Consider the following 26,180-nt stretch of genomic DNA (forward strand, 5'->3'; position numbering starts at 1 on the left):
ATGCAACATCCCCCAGTAGTTGCTGCCGACATTCTCTGAACAGAGATTTATCACGCACGTTCGGCTCACTACTTTATGTGCACGCTAACTCCAAATTTTAGCCCCCTTTTGTAAATGAGGCCATTGATAGTAGGGTGGTCAAACATAATAGGTTATTAAGTCTGGAAAAATTGAAAAATTGAAAATTGAATAGTCAAATGTATCCTTCTACTTGCATATGGCACACTTTATCCTTAAAAATAACCGCAGTGGTTTAAGAGTTCTTGCAAATACAATATGACATTTATTGGCATAATTGCACTTTATTATCCTATTATCCTCCTTTGCATTAGAATCCATGGACATCAGTAGGTAATATGTTGACACATTTATTAAACTAGAAGCGTAGATGTGTGTGTAGTGAGTATCAATAAGATATCTTGAATACCTTTCAAACATGACCCCTTTTCAGTGCTTGTTTTCATCTGCCACTGGCACCCCTCCTTTACAGACCCATAATAATGATAGCTGAGAGCTAGTATTCTGGGATTCTTCCAAAAACACTTCCAGATACTTTCATGTGCAATATCAGAATCTGAGACGGCGAGGTGGGGGCCATTGGCCCATTTGATGTGGAATGATCCTTCAGTATTTCTAAGTCTTGTGGATAGCAATAATGTGTGATGCTACTGTAATTGAAATATCTTTTAGTATGTGTGGTTCATATGAAAATGAATGACCTATTGTAAAGATAAATTGTGCACCTTACTGGAGAAATTGCAGTTAGTCTTTAGAGTACAAAACTTAGTTAATACTGTGCTATGCAGGCTTTCACACCAGCCACGTAGCGAAACAGACTGCGTCTGAAATAAACTGTGTTCCTATTTCTCATGTTAAACCCGTTTTTTGCACAGCTCAAAAAGGGGGTTAACATCAATCGATCTGGCTGAAATTTTGGATTTCAGGTCAATTGGCGGGGTGTTGTTCTGTTTTGGTATTTTTTTTTTTATTGACACGTCAAAAAAATAGTTGTCTAAAACTACCAGGTTAATTAATATGAAAATTACCAGACAAGTAGATTCTATTTGTGTGACTTGCCTTTTCCTATTTTCATTTTAAGATTTTAGCCTGTTTTCTTAAACTGTTTTAAAGATGCACAAAGACTTCAAATCAGATGCACAACAGTTTTTTGATATAGGGTCGACGTAGTTCATCACCTTTTCAGTGCTCAGATTCTCGTGAACTTTGCGCAGGTGTGGAAACCAGTTTTCAATCTGAAAAGTCCATTAACGCCGCCATCTTGACCGGGACTAGGTATACATCATGAAACATTCAGGTCCTGTTTGGAGCTAACTGGTTGCAGAGGTTTTAAAACCTAGTGCCCGGCTTGTCTGTGAGAAGGCCGCTCGAGGATATCTGTTAGACTGCACCGACCGGTGTCACAGGAAATAAATAGACATCTCGCCGACCTTTTATTTACAATAGGTTAATACAAAAAAAAAGTTTTGATAACGTACGCTACATACATAAATCAGAATGTTTTAATAATAATACTTTTATAACAAAGAAATAGCTGAAAACCATTTAATTTAGGAACTGGGGAGGGAATCTAAAGAGGCATGTAAAATTCAGGTTAAAGTATCCTGCCATTCCCGCTACCCGCTGAGTAAACACAGAGGTGTGTGATACAGTAACCTTCATCAAATTCCTATTACCCCTGCTCAATCACATGCTCTTGATTGGACCAATTTACGCCTAGGTTTATTTAATATCAGGCGTCTGTCTAATAAGGCTTCGTTAATTAGTGATTTTATTCAGGATAACAACATTGATATTCTCTCTTAACTGTAATGAAAAATAATATTACAGTATCATACTTTTGTGTGCTTTCACCTGTTTCAGAAAATGCAGTTGTGGATTGAACAAAAAAAAAAAAATCCCAGTTTTTCAATCTGGAAATCTGGTAACCCTGAATGTAGCCTGTAGGCCTAATGATCCAGCAATATAGACCTATTAGGATTTATGTGTTGTATGCATTGTAAAGCACTTTGATAAAAGGTTTTATATAAAAACTGATAAATACATAAATAAATCTGTGTTGTAATTGATCTAATACAGTAATCTGTCATGTATCCGTCCGTCACATATCCGCCATAACCGGTTGTCCGCCATGATCAAGCTCTTCAGCAACGTCGCTCACGTGTACAGTGCTAATGCAAAATGGCTACAGGAATGCGAAAGCGAGTTGTGCTTACAATTGAAAAAAAAGTTGGAAATACTTTCACTTCTGGAAAAGGGAGTTACCAGGGATAAAATAGCACAAGATTTTGGAATTGGAAAAACCACTGTGACTGATATTAAAAAGTCTGCCTCAGATTAAAAAGTTTAATCAGACAGTTTCTTTGGATGCAAGCAACGGAAAGTTATGTGAAGCTCCCAAGATGAAAAATTGGATCAAGCTGTGTTTACCCTGGTTTGTTCAAGCATGGAATGAGGGAATTCCCATTTCAGGCGCCATTTTATGTGAGAAAGCAAAGGTGTTCAATCAGTTGTTAAATGGTGAGTCAAACTTTAAAGCCTAGACTACTGCAACTCCCTCCTGGCTGGCCTCCCTGCGTCCGCCACCCGTCCGCTCCAGCTCATCCAGAACTCTGCTGCCCGCCTGGTGTTCTCTCTGCCTCGCTTCGCCCACGCTACTCCACTACTCCGCTCGCTCCACTGGCTCCCGATCACCGCTCGCATCCAGTTCAAGACTCTTGTACTAGCCTACAGATGCTTTGACCAGACTGCACCCAGCTACCTCCAGACCCTCATCTCTCCCTACACCCCCACTCGACCTCTCCGCTCCGCCTGCACTAGAAGACTAGCTCTACCTCCGCTACGCTCCCCTGCCTCCAGAGCCCGCTCCTTCTCCACCCTTGCTCCGCAGTGGTGGAATGACCTTCCTACAGATGTCAGGACTGCCCAGTCCCTGACCACATTCCGGCGCCTCCTTAAGACTCACCTCTTCAAACAGCACCTGTAGAACTCCTCTGTTTGTATCCTAGGACACTATCACCCTTCATGTAAATGTGCTTTATTTTGCTCTTATCTGCCCCCTATTTTACTGCATTTAATCCTGTACTTCAGAATACTGTAATCTGCCAAGTGTTTAACCTGTAGTACTTTGTATTTAATCACATCCTGATGTAACTATCACTATTTAATCATATCCTGATGTAACTATCACTATTATCTGCTGTATTATTGAATTGTGGTTTGTCACACTTGTACTTTGCTTGAACAAAAGTTATTGTATTTCTTGCTCTTATTGTATTACTTGTATTGTAACACTTGAAATGTATTTGCTTACGATTGTAAGTCGCCCTGGATAAGGGCGTCTGCTAAGAAATAAATAATAATAATAATAATAATAATAAAGCTTCATCCGGTTGGCTCAAACGATTTCAAAGCCGTCATGGCATCAAGCATCTCAGTGTGCAGGGCAACTTTCAACTGACATAGAAGCTGTAGAGCCATTTGTGGCGGAATTACACAAGCTGATAGAAATGCATCAGCTAACCAGAGATCAGCTGTACAACGGTGATGAAACAGGACTATTTTTTAAATGCCTGCCTGCACGCACCTTGACAACACCTTCTGAGAAATCAGCTGCTGGTTTCAAGACGACAAAGGAGAGCGGGTAACACGTATGCTATGCGCTGATGCATCTGGCTCCCATCGCCTACCAGCTCTTCTAGTGGGAAGAGCAGTGAAGCTGCTGTGTTTTAAAAATGTTAACATGGCTGCTTTACCAGTTGTGTAAAAGTCACAAAAGCTTGCATGGATGGATTGAGATATATTCCATGACTGGTTTCACAACTTTTTGTGCCTAGTGTAAAACAAGTTACAGGAGCTGGGCCTGCCGCAGAAAGCTGCCTTGCTTCTAGATAACACTCCTGCTCATCCAGCAGCAGAAATCTTGGTAAGTGGAGAAATACGCTGCTTGTTTTTATCGAAAAACAATTACTTTTGGACATAAAAGAAACAATGTCCCAGTATATGGAAGTATGACATAAAACACGTGCAAACATTTTTAACTTTGAAAACGTATTTCAACCATGGTTATATTTTTTCACTGAGTAGTAGCACAAAGATGGAACCCCCCCTCCCCCATTTTTTTTTTTTTTTTTAAAGAACATACATTTTAGCAGACCCACCCAGGTTATGTTCCTATGGCCAGTCTTTGAGCAATTGTCATGTGATTAGTTATGTCATCAGTGGTGTCTGCCGATGTCATATGTGATGTCATAAATATGCATAATGGTGCAGAGTTAAGGTTGCGTGTCAACCTTAACTCTTAATTTCCACACTTTTGAAGTTTTTGCTTGAGTAACCTTAACATTACTTTAAACGCAGTTTTTGCAATGAATATATTATATTAAAAAAAATGTATTGTTCTGAATCAGATTTTTCAAACACAACTAAAATATTCACTGCAGTTGACTGGGCAGGTATAACTTGCATAAAAATGCAAGCGTTATCTACTTGACTGGGTTGTTTTCTGGACCCCCTAAACCATCCCTGTGACCTACTTATTACAGAGAAAGTTAATAAAAACTATTTAGCTATGGTTATTTTTATTATAGTAAAACAGTTCACAAAAGTAGACTACTATGAAAACTCACAATTAAGTAAAACCTTTAAATACATTTCAAAGAGTTTTAGGATTTCTAAAATTGTCTGGAACCAAACCAGGAGATCACAATATTAGCACATTGCTTTTTTCTATTATTTGGTCAATCTTTAACAAAAGTCGTCTTCAATACGAATTTGAAGTGTCCTAGACGCCAGGCAGTGAATTGTTGGAGCGTGCTGGAAAAGAAAGTCTCGTGGCAGGACCTTTTTTGGATGGAAACACTATATAATGTTTCTGCTCTGAGCAACATGCGTCATGTTTTGAGTCTCCTGTCATCATGTCACTCTGGGTGGCTCAATGCTGATGCATTGGTTTGTCCTCTCAGAACTAGCCTCCAGCACAGCATGGTTGAATGCAGACAGTCCATTGCCTAGGGCAGGTACCGTTAGTGCTATTACCAGGTGTTGTGAGATAAGGGAAACAGACGAGCAAAAGCGTTGGCTTTGTCAAAGAACTGGCAGCTATGGGTGTATTGAGACAAGAGACTGCTCATTGTGGAGACTGAACTGTGTCCGGATCTAGGTAAGTGTTCAGAAGAAAGGACTATGTTGGTCAAGATTGTCAAGCTCAGCGTACAGTACAGGAGGCTGTGGATGGTGAAACCGAGAGAGAAACGTTACAGGAAGGATACCCTGCAGAAGTGGGAGAATTGGTATGGACAGTGATATGGGGCTGCTAAGCAGGACACAGCAGCTCATAAAGGAGCTTAAAGTACAAGTAATTCCAGTCTTATATAATCTTGCCAACCTAATATGTACAGCATTACCATCATTTCATAGGTCTCCGATTACCTATATGAAAAATGCACACATTTTATGGTAGTTTATTTGAAGCTGTTGGAAAATATTTATTGACATTGAAAACATGTTAGTCATAGGAAAAAGCAGTTACTCAAATGCCAGCCATTGCATCTAGCTTCTGGGAGTTCAGAGTTGTTTTTCCTATAAGGACTCAAACACCTAAGCAACACTTGTGTAGGGGATGCATTCCTTCAATGGGAAGGACAGCATGGAAAAGTTACAAGATATGTATGCCAGGTTTATTGTTTACAAATTCTATAAAAATACCATTAAAAAATCAAATACTCATTTAATATAATGTGCGCCTCTTTCATAAAAGAAAATGTGAGATCTACAAAGTTATGGTAATACTTATTAGTTAAGATTTACTGGAATTATTTTGTTAGCTCTTTGTACTTTAAAGAAGCAATGGAAACACCCAGCAGATGAGGGCTTCTCAGAGTGGTGCTTGGCAAGGATTGTGCTAGGACTCGGATGCAGGGAGGTGTTTTGTGCTTGTCAGCGGAAGATGGGTGCCTACCAGATAAACCCAATGAAATGACACCCCAGAACAACAGAATGCCTCTTGAGCACTGGGAAGAAAGTACTGTTGCTTGATAGAGCAGTAAAGTGGATAGAAGTGTCGCTGTCACACTAGTAGCAGGCGGGTCTGCCTCTGGAAGCCCTGATGATAGGTGATTCCAGTCTAGTGATCCCCTGTGAGCCATCAGTCAATGTATGGAAAGATCCATAATGCCTGCAGCACTGACTTGGTTCAGTGAACACATATGGCACAAGTTCACTTTGCTTGGGGGTACTTTTCCTACCACTTATCTTAAGATGTCTACAGAGTGAACCATAAATATAAGGGCAAAAGAATGGAGATATATCCCTCATGTTTGTTGAAAAGGTGCAAAGATCAATACAAACAAATCTCACAAGGATCTCAAGTGGAGGGTTCCTTCCTGTAAGATCTTTCCAGATGGTCGCAGTAAAGCAGCTCTACAGTACAGTGGTACACCCCTGCATTCTTCACCAAGTTGAGTGGCCTCCTAATGCCCAGGAGATCTTCTGAAGCTTCAAGAGAGAACATCCCAAAGTCAACGTGCTTCCACGTGAGCAGTGAGCTATTGTCCAAATCAGGAAGCAGACAGAATTACCAGCTTAGAAATTCCAGTCATTCCAATCCAGAACACTGCCACATACAGATATGATAGCCACACAAAAAAAGAGATTGTGTTTCATCTATTAATTAGAAATGTTTAGGAAGATATTTACCTGGTGCTGTACACATTTATTGTCATGAGTTGAGTCGCTAAAAATAAATTAGGATAAACTATGCTCACCTCTACATATCTCAGTTTTTGTGTGTACAGTAGTTTGGCCTATTGTTCTTGTTAATATACTTTTTTGTGGTTGTCTTTGGGATTGATAGAGTAATTGGATTATAACAAAAGTATAATTAAACACAAAAAACTACGTTTTACTTGACGGTAAGAGCGGACAATTCCGTAAAAGATGGGAAATTGTCAGGTAAGGCCACCACTGTATTTATATTTATACCGTGTTTTAAATGTACATTGATTCAAATGGTTTATATTTCGTCGCTTAATATAAACAAGATAATAGCCTAGTAAGCATGAACAACAGGATCCCAGATACTTGTAACTCTGTTAACTAGGGATTTCAACATGGAAACAAAACCCTGGGGTAAGTCACATACAAAAAAAAAAAAAAAAAACACTTTTAAGTGCTACCTTTTACTTTTTTTTGGTTCAAATGCAGCTAACCTAGAGTATTCACAACTATACTGTATGCATTGTGCGTAACAGTTCACACAGAATGAGGGTTCTGAACATAAATGATCAGTCAAATGCTGCAAGTCCATAATTGTTTGTGAGCAATTTAGTATGTGATTGTTGTGTTTGGAAACAAACCCTCAAGCATTTGGTAATATTAATTATCATGCACATTATATTGTTTGTAATATGTTATCGTTTACAATATATTAGTATTGCGAATATAGATATTGTATGCTTATATTTTAAAGTGTATTTAATGCATATAAACTAAATATATACTGATATATTGGCTGTAAATATTTAAAGAGGTACAATTTCATTCGTTGTTGCATCAACTTCTGGAGTCCCCATTGGAGATAGCGCTGTCAGTCATGGTACTGCATCCGGGGTTTAGCTTCACAGACTGAGTTAAGGTTGGAAGCATTACGTGTTGTGTTTTTTTTTTCGTAAAAAGTCGTAAAAAAAGAAATGGATAAAGTCAGGAATCCCAAGACAAGTAATGTAAGGAATTCAAATAAAATTACCCACAGAGAATGATTAAACTGATGAATCCCCACTCACTTACTCTTGGTGGTGGAGCCCGACTACGCATGCGTAACTTATGAGTTAGCAAAAAATAAACCGTGCATGAGCGAAGAAAAATTAAAATAACTCGCTAAATATTTTATCAATTTTTTTCGGTTCCAAAAAAAGGCACTCCTGGCCAATGAGTACTATCCGCCAGCCAGACATGGTGTTTAAACACACAGCCGTTTCTGAGTTATTTTAGCTAAATTTCGCGATTCTGTAACTTAAAAAATACCACACAGATTTTCATGAAACTTGGACAAACAAATTCTCCGTCACACGGACATGTTGAAATGCTGCCCCGTTCCGTTTTGAAATGCCCAAGAAAACATACCCCTCAAAATCGAGTTTAAACAAGGCTCTGCCAGCTGCTCTTACCTATAATATAAATATATCCAAGGATAATTTTATGTTGAGATTAATTTAGCCACTAAAGGCTGAGAAGCTTTGAACATCCCTTGTGAAATGAATTTCCTCTAAATGTAGTTCCTAATGCAGACCATGTTGTGGCTGTTTTTCAAAGATGGCCTGACCGGAGCAAGTAGACAAGCACGTCTCCCTTTCTCTTTGACACGTCCATCCCCTGTAGTCACGTCAAAAAGCGGCTTATTCTTGTCAACATTTGATTCTCTGAGGTTTGGTAAGTGGGCAAAGAATCCGTTCTTTCCCTGCCTGAGGGAGTTCTTAACAGAACCCTGTGAACTGGGAGTGCCTTCAGAAAAGAAACCGTTTAACATGTTTAATGCCTGACATCACAAGTCTGCTTTGGAATCAACTCCTCGGATTTCCAGAAATGACAATAATGTCGAGTAAAGCCTTTAACTACAGTAAGAACCTGACAGACCTTTTCATTAGAAAAACTTCATAGTGCTGATGTTTCCACACGTTGTATTACATATTATAATCTAATGTCATTAATTATTGCAGAAATCTAATCCTCATGCTTTAGTACCAGGATGGGTAATCAAAGACACCAATCCTCTTCAGACTGAATTCAAACAAACGTGTACTCCCAGTAAGTTTTGTGTTCTCTGAAATAAACTTATGGTATATATTAGGAGTAGAACGACTAATAATTTGTAGAATAGTTAAGGTAAAAAAGTCGAATAAGTTGCTACTTTAAAAAAATTAGAATCATAATTTATTTGATAATGTCTGGTGCTCTATTTGTGAAGGCTTCTGAACAATAGCAATAGAGTTTTAAAACTGTTTGGCATGTTTTAAAACTTTATTAATTAGGGTTTTTCAATCCTGGTCCTGGGGCACCCCTGTGTCTGCTGGTTTTCATTCCATTACTTAATCAAACCCTTAATTGAACTAATAATTAGCTTAATTAGACCTTTTAATTGTTCTCAGCTCCTAAAAAGTTGCCTATTTTTCAAGTTACTCATAAAATTGTACAGTTAACTTGAACTCTTCAACTGTTTAAAGCTGAAAACAATTTAAACGGTCTAATTAAGCTAATGAATAGTTAAACTAAGGGTTCAATTAAGTAATTGAGAACTCAGTTGGAATGAAAACCAGACACAGAGGTCCCCCTGGACCAGGATTGGGAAACGCTGTTCTAAAACATAATTTATGTGTTAAAGGATTCCACCTGTAACTACACTTCTACTCTTTATATTAATGTATATTATAACATTTGGCAAGAGGACTCTGGAATAATAACACATGCAAAGTGGAGAATGCAGCTCTTGTTCTGTAGAGAAAGATGAAACTGCAACCTAATCAGCTCTGCCTTAAGGCTGTAGCGCTTCTTAACTCTTTACAGGCACAGGGATTGGTAGCACAGTTGTAACAATGCTACCAACACGTACACATACAGGTATTCTACTACTTGTAAAAGCATGTATAAAAAACAACAAATACATTGGGTTGTATTGGGTTGTGTGAGACTTAAAGATAATGGAACAAAGCTGGTTTGTCATGCCTCTGTATATAAGGGTTTTGTGCAGATGCTTAAGCTGTTTTCTGTAAGTGTTGAGGGGTTGTCTTTGTGTGTTGAAAGAGTTAATTGGCACTCCAAACAAAGGAAGTGAGTAATAATATTTGCCCATTTAATCCATCATGGTGGTTCCCTAGGCTTTTAGTAACTTGTTTCTAAATAGCAGCAACAACAATTATGAATAGATGTAATCTATGATCTTATGGCTCTATTTCTCGGTTAGTTTCTGCCTGATTTGACATTGGTGAATTGTAAGACCATATTCGCAAAACTAGAGAACTTTCCAAAATATGTTATGAATAAAAGAAAAGTTGTTTATTCTACTATTCTATAGACTGTTGTTGGCTTCTTGAACAAGAGTCTAGCAGTTTCATAAATATTACACTATTTTATTAATCAAAACAGACTTCCAGACTCATGCGTTAAAGGTTTATGAATGGGGCCCATTGTTGGTAAATTAATCCTTGTCAATACTTACAAAGCACCCTGCAACGCTTATAAAAATGCATTGTTACCTTTTCTGTGTCCCACACGGAAGTTGAATATTTTTTAACATAATAAGATTCAAATGAAAAATACCAGGTTAAAAAAATGTTTTTAATTTTTTCGTTTTTCTTAAGAAGTGCTAATAGTGGGCCGCAGTGCCTAATGCAGCTGAACAGGTGGGCCTTGGGTAAAAAAGTCTGGGAAGTCCTGGTCTAGACATTGGGCAGAGCAGTCTAGTGTTAAGAAATGAGGACATTGTGCCTTTTAGTCGCTGCTCAAGGCATAGACAGCGTTTCACCTCAAGGCATGTCACTTTACTGCCTTGTGTCACAGTCCCACCCAGCCGTAAAGACACAGACACTTCCCACTGCTTCCTGAGTAAATAACTTTCTTCAATAAAACAGTGCTACTTGCAGTACATGGTGGTGCACCGTTATAAAGACAGGCTTCAAGGAGGTTGCTTGACTTGATTGGAATTGCCAGTGTTTTAAAATAAAGCAGGAAATGTGTTTATGATTTATTATATAGGCCTGGTTGTATTGAGATATATATAATTACACACACACATATATATACACACACACATATGAAGTATGTGGTGCAAAAAAAGAATCCTGGTAAATCTTGCTTAATATATATGGTTTTGTAGGTCTCAGATTTTCCTGTGTGAAAAACGCTTACATTAAGGTAAAGGTGAATGTGATTTTTTTTTTAATGGTAATTTATTTGAAGCTGTTGGTGAAGAGACTGTATCGATCGGTCATTGCAGACACTTCAGAAACTTCTGATGAACTTCCTGAAGTCCCATGAAAGAATGATGTTGACATTGTAAACTAGTCAGTCATATGAAAAACAGGGATTGGTACTCAAATCTGAGCCAATGCGTCTAGCTTCTGGGAGTTTTGAGTTCTTTTTAAGGAAAAAAATTGCAAACATTTTGAGTGTATCTTTTTTTCTTAAGTTATTTTTTTCCCTGGAGAAATATTTATTTAAAACAATGCACTCAGATAGAGCCATTATATAAAAAACGAAATGTTTCCTACAAGGACTGTGAAGCAACTGTGTCGGGGGCATTCCTTCAACGGGAAGTGCATCATGGGAAAGAGTGCAAGAGACATTCACCAGTTATATTGTTTATAAATGCTTTGGGGAAAAAAAATACCATTAAAAATCAAATCCACATTTAACATACAGTACGTCCTCGCTATAACGAACCTTCGGCTATAACCAACCAGGACCCCCCCCCCCCAAAAAAAACCATAAAAAGATAATATAAACACCATACTGTCAACATCCCTTTCATTTCAAACTTTTCATGTCGGGTTGATTTGGAATAAAAGATCAGTTTGGGATTCTTGCATGTTGGATTAAGATTTGGTGCAAGTTTTTGCTTTTTGTACTGTGTTTTATTTAACGAACAGGATAAAGCAAAGGCAGAATACTGCATACATGAGACGAACAGGTATGTGTAATTCTACTTTTATTAACAATCTCATCTCATTAACTTACTCCAACAGTTTATCATTCATTTTGATTGTCTTTTCGCTATAACGAACCCCTCGATATAATGAACAAAAGGCCTCTGATTAGTATTGGGTAATTTCTTACTCTGTAATTTGAACATCAGTCTCATGTTGTTGTAAGTAGAGTTTAAACCAATATAATGACTAATGAGACTTTAATCTATTCATTTTAATTACTAGCTAATGCATACAGATCAGTACCACATGAGCTGTGTTTAGTGCAGCATTTGATTTTTTAAGTGTACATAGGACAATAACAAACTTAGTGAAAATGTAGAGATTTGCAGTTTTGTTTTCAACTTCAGAATTCACCACTACATGGCAATGTCAATGGCAATGGAAGTAATTATTAGGGCGTCAAAATGGGTAGTGGAAGGAGAGCGCTTGGCTTCTGGAATGCGACTGCCACCAATTATTATAGAGCATACATGGGTGACATGACAATCATGACTACAACAGTAGCCTAATCGGTTTTTGGGCAAACTAATTATTATTATTATTATTATTATTATTATTATTATTATTATTATTATTATTATTATTATTATTATTATTTATTTCTTAGCAGACGCCCTTATCCAGGGCAACTTACAATTGTTACAACATATCACATTATACATTATTTCACATTATACAGATATCACATTATTTTTACATACAATTACCCATTTATACAGTTGGGTTTTTACTGGAGCAATCTAGGTAAAGTACCTTGCTCAAGGGTACAACAGCAGTGTCCCCCACTAGGGATTGAACCCACAACCCTCCGGTCAAGAGTCCAGAGCCCTAACCACTACTCCACACTGCTGCCCAAACTAATCAATAACATTGAATGGGCACACATGCAATTCAAGCCCACTAAGTCAAGGAGCATCTCTATAATTAAAGGTAAAGTAGTGGATAAGAGGTTCTACATTAACGGTGATGCAATACCAACAGTGAGAAGCCTGTGAAAAGTCTTGGGAGATGGTATGATGGGGACCTAAAGGACACAGTTTGTGTGGGAGAAGTGAGACAACAAGCAGTGCAAGGGTTGAAGAGCATAGACAGCAGCGCTTTACTAGGCAAACTTAAACTCCTGTACTTTCATTTTGTCTACTGCCAAGACTTCTGTGGCCACTAACTGTGTATGAGGTTTGCTTGACAACAGTAGAGAAGCTGGAAGTGTTAATCAGTTCATACGTCAGGAAATGGTTAGGAGTTCCACGCTGCCTCAGCCTGGTAAAGGGATACTGCAGCTGCCAGTCTTGGCTCTAACCGAGGAGTTTAAGTGCGCCAAGGTTTGATTGGAAATTACATTGGTAGAGACACATGACGAATGTGTGAGGGAGGCAGCACCTGTGTTAAAAACTGGAAGAAAGTGGGCGGCAAAGGAAGCATGCCTTGTTCACCTGGTAGAGTTAACAGTGGCATGGGAGGATGCTGTGGATGAGGCGTATGAAAGGAAGAAACCTCCGTACACTCAACTGGCTGCTGAAGAGGAACAGTGAGGATGGAGAGTCCAGGTTTACCCAGTGGAGGTGGGTTGTTGAGGATTTGTGGCACACTCCACAACCGGTTTCTTAGACATCGGATTCAGTGGTCAAGAGTTGCGTCACACAGTGAAGAACTTATCTGAAGCAGCAGAGAGGAGCAGCAACTGGCTCTGGTTAAGATGAAAAGATTCTGGTTGGGGACCTCAAGCATCGTAGAAAGAAAGCAACGTCGATGTAAAGGAAGGTAAGTAAGCTGGGCTGAGCTGAGTGGGGGACGGGGGGAGGGCCATGCTGGGATGCCAGAATCACTGTCGAGCCCTCTTAAGGTGTCGTGGTTGACAAAACAGTCTAGACGGTTGTCATGCTGATGCGCTAGGGAGGCCCTTGTTTGTGCTGATGTGCCAGGGAGGCAAAATGGGCTGATACCTGGAGCCAGCATTACACTTCAGCCATCAACACCAGGCAGAAGGAAACACAGATGGATCACATTGGTTTACAGTAAAAGAAGCTATGTCTTCGTTGGTGCTTATCTTGGCGAGAGCTGAGTCCAATATCAGCATGAAGTTTTAACACACTCATGCAATGGATTTTTTTTTTTTTTTTTTTTTTTTTTTTTACCTTGTTCCATAAATGCAAAGGGTTTCTATTCAAAAACAGGTGTAAAATACAGAATTTTGTATATGATTGATGTATTATTATTATTTGTTTATTTAGCAGATGCCTTTATCCAAGGTGACTTACAGAGAATAGGGTGTGTGAGCTATGCATCAGCTGCAGAGTCACTTACAACAACGTCTCACCCAAAAGACGGAGCACAAGGAGGTTAAGTGAGTGAGTCAGGATTTGAACCGGGGACCTCCTGGTTACAAGCCCTTTTCATTAACCACTGGACCACACAGCCTCCTTTTAATATGTAGAAAAAACACTTTCAGTTTAATAAAAAAACATAGCCCTTATCAATGTTTCCCATAGTAAAAGTATAAAAGCTTAGTGGAAGCACGGTGAAGCATAGGTAAGCATTGCAAAGCATATAAAAAGCATGGTAAATTATGGTAAATATCATGAGAAAAGCATGGGAAAACTGCAAAAGTACTGTTGTAAAATTGTATAAGGGTACATACACTCATTAGCTCCTAAAGTATATTGAAAATAATTAGAGTAAAAAAACACTAATTCTGTAGGGGTGTGTTTGCCCTAGTAGGGGAGGATGGCATTTATTCCAGTGTTATTATAGATGAAATATAATCTTAATGATTTACATCAGTATTTAATTGCTTCTGTTACTTGAATCTGTGCACCAGCAGCATGTTAGCTTTATTTACAGTACGCCAGGGGTCTATTAGAGGCCAGTCAGAACAGTACACCAATTAATGTGTAAATGACTTTTGTGGATCAATAATTGCTTGCATTCACTAGTTTGTGTATATGCCCAAACTACAAAACCAATAAACAGAATTAAAACAAACACATCCGACCCATGAGAGCTCATTACGTTATGGGTACGGGTGGTTCTCCACTGGCTGTTTGTCGAGCCGAGCGAGAACCAAACTGTGAAACTCCAGCCTCACAAGACATCTGAATCCGGCTGTGAGCCGAGCCGAACCAGGGGCGGGGTTAAGGATTTTTTTCATTACGTTACATCAGTCAGTACACTCCAGAAAGAAACACCAAACAACATGCCAGGCAGCGAGTGTTATGAGAGAAAAGCACAGCCTCAGGATGCTGAGGAAGTGCAGGCTCTAGTTTCTCTGTGGGCAGATAGAGGTGTTCAGGAAGATCTGGAGTCATGCGTCAGAAATGAGAAAATATCTGACGATTTGAAGCAAATGGACATAAACCGCGTGTGCGGTACACTTAACTCCCACACTAAAAACACAACATTCTACTACATTTCTCGTCCTTGACCTTTATTATATTAATATAAAGATAAAAAAGCGAAAAAAAAACAATTCTAAACTTATGTACAAAAATATAGTCAAACTAAATACTGTACAGCTGTACCATACATACAACTACGGCCCTCGTTACGCTTGCGCAGATTCTTTTTGTTAAAGCACCCAAACAAAAAAGCAACTAGAAAAAACAACTATCCTTAAATGGGATATCGTTGGCAAATCATATTTTTAAAACCTTCTTTTTTCTCCTTCAACAGAACTAATTGAACTTAAGTAAGTCGATATTATCAGTAAAATGTGTGGATTATAAAGACATTCGTAAATATATTTACAAAATATGGTGATACAAGGTACCGTTGGTCTATTAATTTTTGAACACCATTTGTTTGCACATCTTTTGGCAAACTGAGTTAATTAATAACAATAATTAATAACAAATATATTTTGTTGCGTGTGACGTCTGTAGCACGACTCAGCTCTGCAGTGGAAAAACAACCTAGGCTCCCCTTAACTGGCCCTGGTGCGGCTTGGTTGTACAGTAGAAAAGAGGCATTAGGGGCCAGTCAGAACAGTACACCAAGGATCTATTAGAGGCCAGTCAGAAGACTGATTGTATGTTTTATCCAAGGACACCATTGAATCTGAATGCACCTGGATTGTTTCTGCATTTCAAAATCTAATGAACTGTTTAAAGTCACAAGGTGTGCTCGCTGGCTGTGCTCACATTCAATAGGAAAGAGGCCTCAGGTGAAGAGTATATCCTCGAGCCGTTGACGTGATGAAGACATGCTTGGAATGGCTACACTGGAGGGACTGTTGATGATTGTATATCTCCTGTAAATCCCACTTCCTGTATGCTTTCTTCTTTAGGTGGTGACAGTAAGCCGTGCCGTGAGATTTCTGCTGATAAAATTCTTCAGCCCTCTATATTGATTAGTGAGGGGAGGGGTTAATGGTGGAGCTCAACTGCACTTAATACTGATAACAACTCCAAGCATCTTTCTTTCTTTCTTTTTTTCTCTGGGAATCATTTTTGGTTCCTGACCAGATCCCCATTGAAATGAATGGTGTGTATTATTATTATTATTATTATTATTATTATTATTAATAATAATAATAATAATAATAATAATAACAATAATAATAATAATAATAATAATATGTGACACAACATTCTAGGACAACTGCCATATGGACCCAGTGATTGTCAAGCTAACAGTTTTGGAGGCTACAGTGTATTTAACTCCTATAAATGTTTAAAGCTCATGGATATTTGTCTTAAAAATTCAAACTGCCAAATAAAGAATTCAGCATTTTTACTTTGGTTCGCCCAGGAATTATTTCAATGTTTCTTCAAAATACTAAGGTTAGCCGTGTATCCAGATCACGCTCTCTCCTACAACAATAATGATTTTCTGTTCCCACACTACATCACTCATTTCAATCAGAGCACCAGTGTTGTTGCAGGAGGGAGCATGATCTGGGTACACTGCGATGTTTAAAAGAAAAAATCTTCTCCATGCGAATGTTCCCGAGTAAAAGTTGAAAAAAAGGAATTACCTACTTTATTTACCTATGATAATATATATATATAAACTATCACTGCGATGTGGACCACATGGGACACAGCAAAGGTGCAGTAACGTGTTTCTTGTTACACTGCAGGGGGGCAGAAACACTAAGGTAAATAGTCTACCGTGCAGACAAAGGCTTTCAAATGAAAGTAGAGGTTTAAGTACTTGGGCACAAATGAATATGTTCCACATGAATGGAATGCTTTTTAGGTAGAAGTCGAGTAATTCTGATTGAAGGCTGATACATTATGACCTGAAGGGTTGAATGTGGGATCCGCTGACAGAAGCTTTATCTTGACAGCCTTACTTTTGTTTTCAGGTTTGTGAACTTCCTGTCTCCCTTTTCTAACCCAAACAGGGCAGTCTTTGTGAAAAACTACCCAAGGTTATAGGGACTTGGCGGAAAGAACAAACCGCGAGCAAATTAGATTTATTGCCAAAATTGCTCTGAAACCAGAAAACTAGATTGTAAAGGAAGTAATTCTGAATAGCAAAGATTGTTCTGATCGGCTGCACAAGCACGCATAACTGGGTTATGTCATTTTAACTTGAGATACATTGTGTTCATCTTTTCATCCAAAATATTTTAATTTTCTTAGAACAATTTCTTCTTCTAGTGTAGTGGTCATAATTCTAATTCAAATGTGATTGCAAGTCATAATTCTGTGAGTTTCAACTGCTTTCAAGTCGAGTACAAATGCACGCTTCTCTCTATCACAGGTTTGTTTACACAGCAGAATGGTATTTCCGATCTGTAGAGTGTTTAAAGTAAAACTTCAAATAGAGGGGTTGATATTCCTGAAAACCTTTTTTGAATATTTCGAAATGAAAGGAGGCCATTCGGCCCATCTATGCTCATCCGGTTCCTAGTAGCTTATTGATTGTTGTTGGATTTTGCAGGACATAAGTGATTCAGCATCAACAACATGATTAAGTAGCCCATTCCATACCCTCACCATTGTCTCCTTCACTGTGTCCTCTTTTTCCGACTGACCTCTAGTCCTATTGAAAGGAAGAACGTGTCTTAAAAAACAACACAGGTCAGCTGGAAAAAAAATGTTTTTTTTTTTTTTTGTTTTCCAGTGATATATTCGATGCCATGTTTCCAGTTACACACATTGCAGGAGAAACGGTTATCCAGCAAGGTACGTTTTTTTTTGTTTTTTTTTAAACTACTGTCCTGTAAAAAAAATCTTTGGGGAAACAAAACCAACTGGCTTGGGAGCTCACTCAACCCTTCATTTGGAATGTGATGGAATTCCTTTAAGAACAATGTTAACTTTGTCCACTTCAAGTGCTTAAAAAAGCTTTTTTTATTTTTAAGATTTGCTTTTTTATATTATTTTCAGTCACCGCATCCTGGTAACTTTGTAGAGCGCAGAAGTTTAAAGCCCCCCATGTGGCCTCAGTAGAGCTCTCAAACATGTCTTCTATCTAAGTGCAGGTGGTACACCAGAGTGTAACCATTAACCTGTCCCCCTGCAACACGCTGCCCCAGTTCACATATCATTATTACTTAGTTATGTATTTCTTATAACCAATAGGCAGTGTTGCAGAGGAACAGGTTAATGGCTACATTCTGGTGTACCAGATGAACTCGGTGCAGAGATTTAAGAGCGCTAGGTCACAGGGGGACTTCTGGGTTCTGAGTTTTACCACCAGTATGAAACAGGAGACACATTTCAGGCAACCTTTCAAGCAGCTACTGTAGGGGACAATATCAAAACCAAGTGATTGTAGCTAAGAGAACAATTCCACAAATCTTACCCACTTTGCACTTTCATTAACTACATTAGTCTGAAATGTGCATGTTTTAAAGACACATGTTATAGCACACTTGTATTTTCATTTTAAAACATGATATCTGGTAGTGCTTTAGGTTAAAGGAAGCTTTTAGTTTCAGTGCCTTATTGTCGGGTTATCTGTTTGCACTTGCACTTCATGGGTGCTTTTTATCACAGCAGTGTCTTCTGGGTCATGTTACTGACTGAAAGCATGTCAGTCAATAGGGGAAACAGCTGATTGGTTATTGACAGAAAGTAATCTAGTGAAGGGGTGGAGATAATCTCACCCTCCAGGTGACCAAGGAAGTGAAAGACTGAAACCCTGGCATGTATACAGAGATTTCTTTAACCAAGTGTAGTACCAGATATCCTGGTTTAAAATTAAAATACATGTTTGCTCCCCCATTTATAACACTGTCTGCTGTAGCTGCCTCCACTGCCTTCCAGTTCCGAGCACAAGCACTCGGTATTGGTACTCCCTTTTTTGTGTTTTTAATTAAATTATATGTGATATTAAACGAATTGCTGTAACGTATTTGTGCACTACAGCCTGTTGCTTGTTACGTCCCGCTGCGGCTTTGTCCCCCAAGTGAAGCCAATGGCTCGAGTCGCTCCTTCCCAGGGATCCAGTAACATAAGTCGGCTGACTTTGTGCTCTTCCACCAGGCTGCATAACTCCGGCTGGAGCTTTATATTTCTCGTTTTTGCTTTTTAGCACCATACAAGACGTTCCCTTTCAAGTACGAAATGTAACCATTACCGAATGGGTATTAACCACTAAGACCCGAAACCTGAATAAATATATCAGAGCTGCTCGCAGAGCCTCTGTGACGCAGTCATGCCCACCCCCGAGGGTATAAAACATGCACAGAACTCGGCGCCATTTTTGTTTTCAAGAACTGATCTGACAGGAGGAGCCTATTCAGCCTATTACTTTTTTCTGTTAAACATTTTCACATTTATTGTGTTTTACACAAATTATATGTGTTATTACAAATAATCGCTGTATTAGTTTGACTAATTACATATATTTGTGCACTACAGCCTGTTTGTTACGTCTCACTGTGGCCTTGTGCCCCGGGTGAAGCCGACGGCTTGAGTCGCCCCTTCCCAGGGATCAAGCAACGGAAGTCGGTTGACTGTGTGCTCTTTCCCCAGGCTGCAATAGCTCTGGCTGGAGTTATTTTAGGAGGCTGTGTGGTCCAGTGGTTAAAGAAAGGGGCTTGTAACCAGGAGGTCCCTGATTCAAATCCCACCTCAGCCACTGACTCATTGTGTGACCCTGAGCAAGTCACTTAACCTCCTTGTGCTCCGTCTTTCGGGTGAGACGTAATTGTAAGTGACTCTGCAGCTGATGCATAGTTCACACACCCTAGTCTCTGTAAGTCGCCTTGGATGAAGGCGTCTGCTAAATAAACAAATAATAATAATATTTTATTCTCGTTTTGGCTTGGGCCAATATTACGAGACGGTTTGTATAATTTAAGTTATTGTATTATTGTATGAGAGAATATTTTCTTTTCTCATTATATTTTTTAGTTTTCACAGACACTACGCGCAGGTTTGTCTGCATTGCGTGCTGTGGCACATGTGTAGCGAGAGCAGCTGTGCAGGACCAAGAGGCTGCTTTTGGGAATCCCTCCCACAGCATCTTGATGCCGTCTTGGTGACAACTTTAGCAGAGGTCTGTTAGTTTACTAGCAGGCTTCCCTCAGTCTCGTGTGGGTACTGACAGTGGTTTTGCCAGTAGTTTGCACAGGTGGGCTTCCCTGTACAGTGCTACCCGTGGTAACTGCGATCCGAGTAGACCCGTACCCAGGTACCGAGGTGACCAACTCGATCCATTCCTAACCCGGTACTGAGGTTACCACACCGGTACACTGCCGCTAATAAACCATTCCAATTCCGTACCGTACCGACCCATTGCTACAGGTAACAAACCGTTGTGGTACCGTACCGTATGTACCGCAGGTCTTGTTGACAGCCCCTTGCTGTCTAGCAGCTGAGGTAGCAACTGTACATTCTTACTGTACATTGCTTGCTATTTGGGTTTTATTCCTGTGACACATGCAAGGCCAGCCATGTAGAGGACAAGCATGGCAGATGCTCTTCCTACCTAGGGCAGGAGCATGCAAAGGAGGCACTGGTAAACTGCAGTTTCTGTGAGTTTTGTGCGCATTTCTCCAAGCGTACGCTGGAGAAACGTCTCCTGCAGCTCTACAGAGTGCTCTGTGTCTCTCACTCCTGCACAGTGCTTTTCCCATCACCCTCTGTTCGAGAGATGGCTGCGTCCTCCCCTCATGGTTCTGTTCCAAAGGAGAGCGGACAATGCACTCGGGGAAAATAGCAACGCAGGAAGCCGTCCTCACAGTCTTCTTCATCCTCTTCTGCCTCTGCCTCTCCTCCTCCTCTTCCTCCTCCGAGGAAGAAGAGTCACCAGTCCAAGCGATTGATGGAATCTGAGCAAATGGAGAAGCTCTGGGCAGCAGTTTCCCACCAGGGAACTGTCCTTGCAGAGTTGCTGCATGAACGTTCGGCACCGCCAGCCCCGTCTGTCCCTTTGGAGTCCCAGGGGGTTACGAGTGCAGATTGATAGCAGGATGACATGCTCGCCAACGCCACCTCCTGAGAAGGTGGGTGAACAGGAGCTGGCACTCCATTCTGAGTACGTGGAGTCAGACAGCACATCCCCAGCGGATAAGCTCTCCCTGTCAGCAGAGCTTGTGTTGCAGTCTTGCAGGTGCCCTGGACTAAAGATGAGGCAAGGTAGTCAATCTTCGATGATGAGCCTGCCAACGCTATTTCAGCTCAACAGAGCGGTAATGACATTCCAGAACTTCTGGGCTTGATGGCTTCTCAGACCCTACCTTTGGGTCTCCTGCTCAAGCGCCCTCTGCAAGCCTTGTTCAACAGCAGGGTTTTTCAGCCCACATTGAACCACGACCACCTATTGACAGTTTCTCATCATTGTCTAAAGACGCTTTCTTGGTGGAAACAGCCTGCCCATCTATGCCTCGGCTTAGCGCTAAGCAGTGTCGCTAGAAGGGAGGTCGTTACCATGGACACGTCCATCCTGGGCTGGGAGCTGTGTGGAATGGCAGGGGGGCACAGGGGTTGTGGAACCGCAGGGTCAGGGTCTCCACATCAATATTTTTGATCTGCAGACAGTTTACCTGGCCTTGCAGAATTTATTGCAGGAGGTTCGAGGGAGATATGTGCTTGTCCTTATGGACAACACAACAGTGGTGGCCTATATAAACCACCAGGACGGCCTCCCGCTGTATCTGGAGAAAATCAGGCAGGACTGGTCCAAGTTGCTCTTAGTAGCCCCTTATTGGCACAGTAGACTCTGGTTTTCAGCCCTGATGCAACTCCTGAGCGGCCAGCCATGGAGAGTGCCCAAGCACCGTGACCTGCTCAGGCAGGCAGGCACGGGGGACCTTTTGGCATCCCAACCCATCAAGCCTGCAGCTCTGGGTCTGTACCCTGAATGACTGCATTTGAGCCATCTGGGTCTGTCCAATAAGGTTATTGACACCCTGCAAAATGCCAGAGCAGTGTCCACATGTTCCAAGTACAGGTACAAGTGGGGCGTCTTTCAGACCTGTCCCATTGCAGGACCTGTTTGACGAGGGGAAATCCCCCTCTACATTAAAGGTCCATCTGGCAGCTATTTCAGCTTGCTATGTCAAAATTAACTCCATCTAAGCCCAGAAGCTCACTTCATGGCGGTGCAATTTTGAAAAGGAGCTCTGCAGCTTTGGCCGCCTATGAAGGATATTGTTCCTTGCTCTAGGCTTAACGTGATGCTTGAAGCACTCATGAAGCCTCCATTTGAGCCCTTGCATTCAGCTGAGCTGAAAGTTTTATCGCTTAGTGTCTTTCTTGCTTGCAATCACCTCTGCAAAGCGGCTTAATTTTTGCAGAAGCCAGGGAGGGTTTTTTTTTTTTTTAAGATGGGATGCAGGCCTGTTTGAAAGCAGAGGGGAAACAGCCAGAGAGCAGAGATGTGTTGAGAAGAGAGAAAAGTAAAGGGAATAGAGTAGGGGCAGCTGCCTGGAAGAGGTGAGTGGGGAGGGGGTCCAGAGCACATGTGGTGGGTTTATGGCTCTGGAGCAGGGAGCAAAGATCAGAGTCCGGGAGGGGCGAGAAGGAGGGTCAGATATTAGGGTTTACTAGCACTACTTGCTGCATTGCAGTCTTTGATTTTATATCCCACATATCAAGCTTGTGAAGAAGAACACACATGTATCATCAATGTACATCCACAGAGATCCATCAGTATAATTACATTTAGATTGCCTTGTGTGCTCTGGGGTGCTTAGGTACTATCTTCTTAATTAGCATTACAGCATGTATCTCTTTATGATACACTTCAGAAACAAAACAATGGCTGTTGCTTAAGTAAAAATACATTGTTTTGTTGTGGTTGCACTTAAAACTTTAATAGAAAGAGGGGAATCCTGTACAAATCCCTGCACATTGTTCTGGTTGATGCAGATTATTCATTTAATAGGAAGAGGGGAATCCTGTGTAAATCCCTGCACATTGTTCTGATTGATGCAGATTATTCATTGTCTGCAGTCATTGGATTACTGTGCCCACTGATTGATGCTCGTCTCAATCCGCTGCAGCCGTCACCATCCCCAGATATATTTTCCTCCTGGCCGCAGGTATCATAAGAACAAGCAAAATGTTGGGAACAAGGCTTTTCAGCCTCTTGACACTATCTAAAAAAATATATATTTTCATGAGAGGTCTAATGTCACAATACAATGCATATCGAGATACAGGTCATGATACGATATACATCATGATACATGTGATGGTCCTGATGGGCAACTTGTATGATGCACAATGAGATCAAATGATCATTTAATGATGGATTTTTTATTTTTTAATGCAAGACCAGTGCTCAGATCCTGTTATCTTCCTGTGTCAACTCATTGTAGATTTGCCAAAGCACACAACCACCTCCGGCCTTCATTGTTAAAGACAATGACCGTCCCTCTCCAGCTCAATGCATTATTCCCAGAATTTCTTTCTTACTCTTCTCCACACATACATCTTGTTGATCAAAAGCCTTTTTTTTTTTTTTTGGTTGCTAGTAATCACAGAGGCTGCTTTCCTGTGTGTGTGATTACTTGTATGCTTGCTCACTTTATCAACAAGCCTTTTGTGTGGCACTGCAGTCTAGAAGCAAATGTTTCTATCCTTTACCCAACAGCTATTTCTTTAAAAAAAAAAAAAAAAGATCAAAGATGTGTTAAGCCTCTCAAAAGCTTGAATGGTGGTTTTTAACATTATTTTAGATTTAAAAATGGAACACAAATGTACTTAGATGGAAGGCCATTACAGAGTCTTGGAGTGAAACATGAGAAATCGGGAGGATTATTTATTTATTTATTCTAGGATAAGGTGGGACGCCGAAAGTGGCCTAAGTGCTTCACAAACTGTGTTAATCTCTTAATGCTGCCAAATGTTTGCAGAAAGGTTTTCTGAATGAGGAAAACCCTATTTAAAAACGACAGTCCAGTTTAATTGCCTCGTCCTGTTTTTCTTTCCAGGGGATGAAGGAGACAACTTCTATGTAATTGACCAAGGTGAAGTAGATGTAAGTACAATGAATACCAAATAAACAGGGCCCTGTAGATGTTTCCAATATGCCTTGAATGCATTGAAGAAGACTGTAATACATGACTGTCCGTTCCTGAACTTAATGTCAAAATATATTTACTCTTCCTCACAGGGCCCAGAATTTGTTTTGTCTCTGGGGTTTTATGCTTATTAATGTCAGTCGTTCTTAACTGTTAGAATATTTCAGCCATAACTATTAAACACTAAATAGAATTTAGAAATACTAACAGAAACTTAATACATTTAATGACAAATGTTTCGACTGTGTTAAGTCTTTTTCAGTTTCTTCAATATTTTGAAAAAGATTTCTAGTCAAAACTTATGTCACTGAATGAAGTTTCTTTTAGTATTTCTAGACTTAGCTGCTGGAAAGCAAGTTCAGCTGCTGCTGTCTTCAGAACCGTCTGCACACTTTATTAGTTTTAAAGACATGGCTGCGCTTCCTACACTGGGATGGTTAGGAATGAATTTTTAAATGTGAGCCACATTACTGGTCAGAAACCAAGAGGACCTGAAGCTTCCCTCAGCCGATCAGACACTAATGCAGGTTTTTCAGTAGGTGAAGCTGGGTAACGTCATTGTCTTTAAAATCGTCAGCAAGAGAGATAAGGAACAAGAACATCAACTTGTTATTTACATGTAAAAAAACATTTCATAAAGTTTTTGTCCAAATCAGGTCGAGTTATGTTTAATCAGACAATAATGAACACACATCTTGGGCATATATGCAAAAGTTGGAAATACTAAAAGAAACTTAATAAGTTACAAATGTTTCAGCTAGAGGTCTTTTTCAATCTCTTCTAAAGACGTTTGTTATGCATTACATTTCTTTTATATTCCTAAATTCAGCACTGTTGAGTGTGTAATAGTTATGAATGATGTATCTGCAAAAGGCATGATGTTTTACTGATTTTAAATTGAGGTTTTATTTGCAGTAGATCAGATTGTCTTTTTTAGCTCTGTTGCGGGTTGGTAGTGGGTGGGAGAAGTCACATTTAAATATTTGTAATTTAGCCCTTAAGAGTTGTAGGTATTACATTGCTACTGGTTTTATGATGGCAAGATGCATTTACTTTTTTGGCAGTAGAATAAAAATGATAGAATATAATAAAAAAAAAAACAGGAAACCACCTTAATTTATTTATATAGGACATAAGAGAGATAGGATAACGGAATGGTGGATCAAAAGAATTCCCCTCCCCATTTCAAAACATGCAAAGAATGGAGCCACATCTCCTGAACGGGCGGGTGAAGCGTGACATAGATGGTAGCAATGATAGTTAGGTTACAATAGAGGAATAGTGACCGACTATTACTGTGAAACAAGTATACTCTTTGAAAGGGTGACGAAATACAAATTGAGAGTGTTTATACAAGCAAATCTTTTTCAAAGCTTCTGTACTTCACCCATTTTCACACAATGTGGCCGACGCAGCATGTGAAAATACTGATTTACACCAAGAAAATCTATTCATTCGGCAGATTTATCTGTGTAAATAAAAGATTTGATTTATTGTAATATGGTTTCAACTGTGAACATAACTTTGCATAGAAATTAACTTCACCAGCTTTACAGGGTTTGCAGAAGCAGGTGAGCTGCTTTCCTGACCGGCCCCCAGTGTTACCCCTGATAGTTACCTGCAAAACTGGGAAATGTATTCAATAAACACTGATAAATTCCTAGGAAACTATGTAAAATTAATTGGAAATTTACACTGAGACATTTCCCCTTCCCCCTTCATTAATGAAACTTGCATGCCTCATAGTTTAACTATTCGACTGTTTCTAAAGGCTGCCTGACTTGCATGTCTGTTTTATTATAGTGGAAGGTCAATGTATCCCCGGTCAAATTTAGCAGGAGATTTAAGTTAAGTTTCTTTTACTTCACCAATGCTTTAAGCACAGCATAGAAACCAGGAGCAGAGTTGAAAATATATTTAGGATAGATGGAAGGAGACACTTCACACACAGAGTGGTGAGGGTATGGAATGGATTACCTAGTCATGTTGTTGATGCTGAATCACTGGGTTCCTTTAAGACCCAACTTGACAAAGTT

The 26,180-nt window shown here is 39.8% G+C and overlaps 1 protein-coding gene across 4 annotated transcripts in view; it reads left to right on the plus strand.

Moving 5' to 3' along the window:
• LOC117418461 (cAMP-dependent protein kinase type I-beta regulatory subunit) overlaps positions 1 to 26,180 on the plus strand; it is a 120,168-nt gene that overhangs the window by 64,409 nt on the left and 29,579 nt on the right. For all 4 annotated transcript variants that reach the window (XM_034031545.3, XM_034031546.3, XM_034031547.3 and 1 more), the window contains 2 exons: positions 17,787 to 17,848; positions 24,055 to 24,101. In XM_034031545.3, coding sequence (XP_033887436.1) covers positions 17,787 to 17,848; positions 24,055 to 24,101 — 109 coding nt within the window. The remainder of the gene's footprint in view (positions 1 to 17,786; positions 17,849 to 24,054; positions 24,102 to 26,180) is intronic.

The sequence above is a fragment of the Acipenser ruthenus genome, chromosome 13 (genome assembly GCF_902713425.1).
Source record: "Acipenser ruthenus chromosome 13, fAciRut3.2 maternal haplotype, whole genome shotgun sequence".
NCBI lineage: Eukaryota > Metazoa > Chordata > Actinopteri > Acipenseriformes > Acipenseridae > Acipenser > Acipenser ruthenus.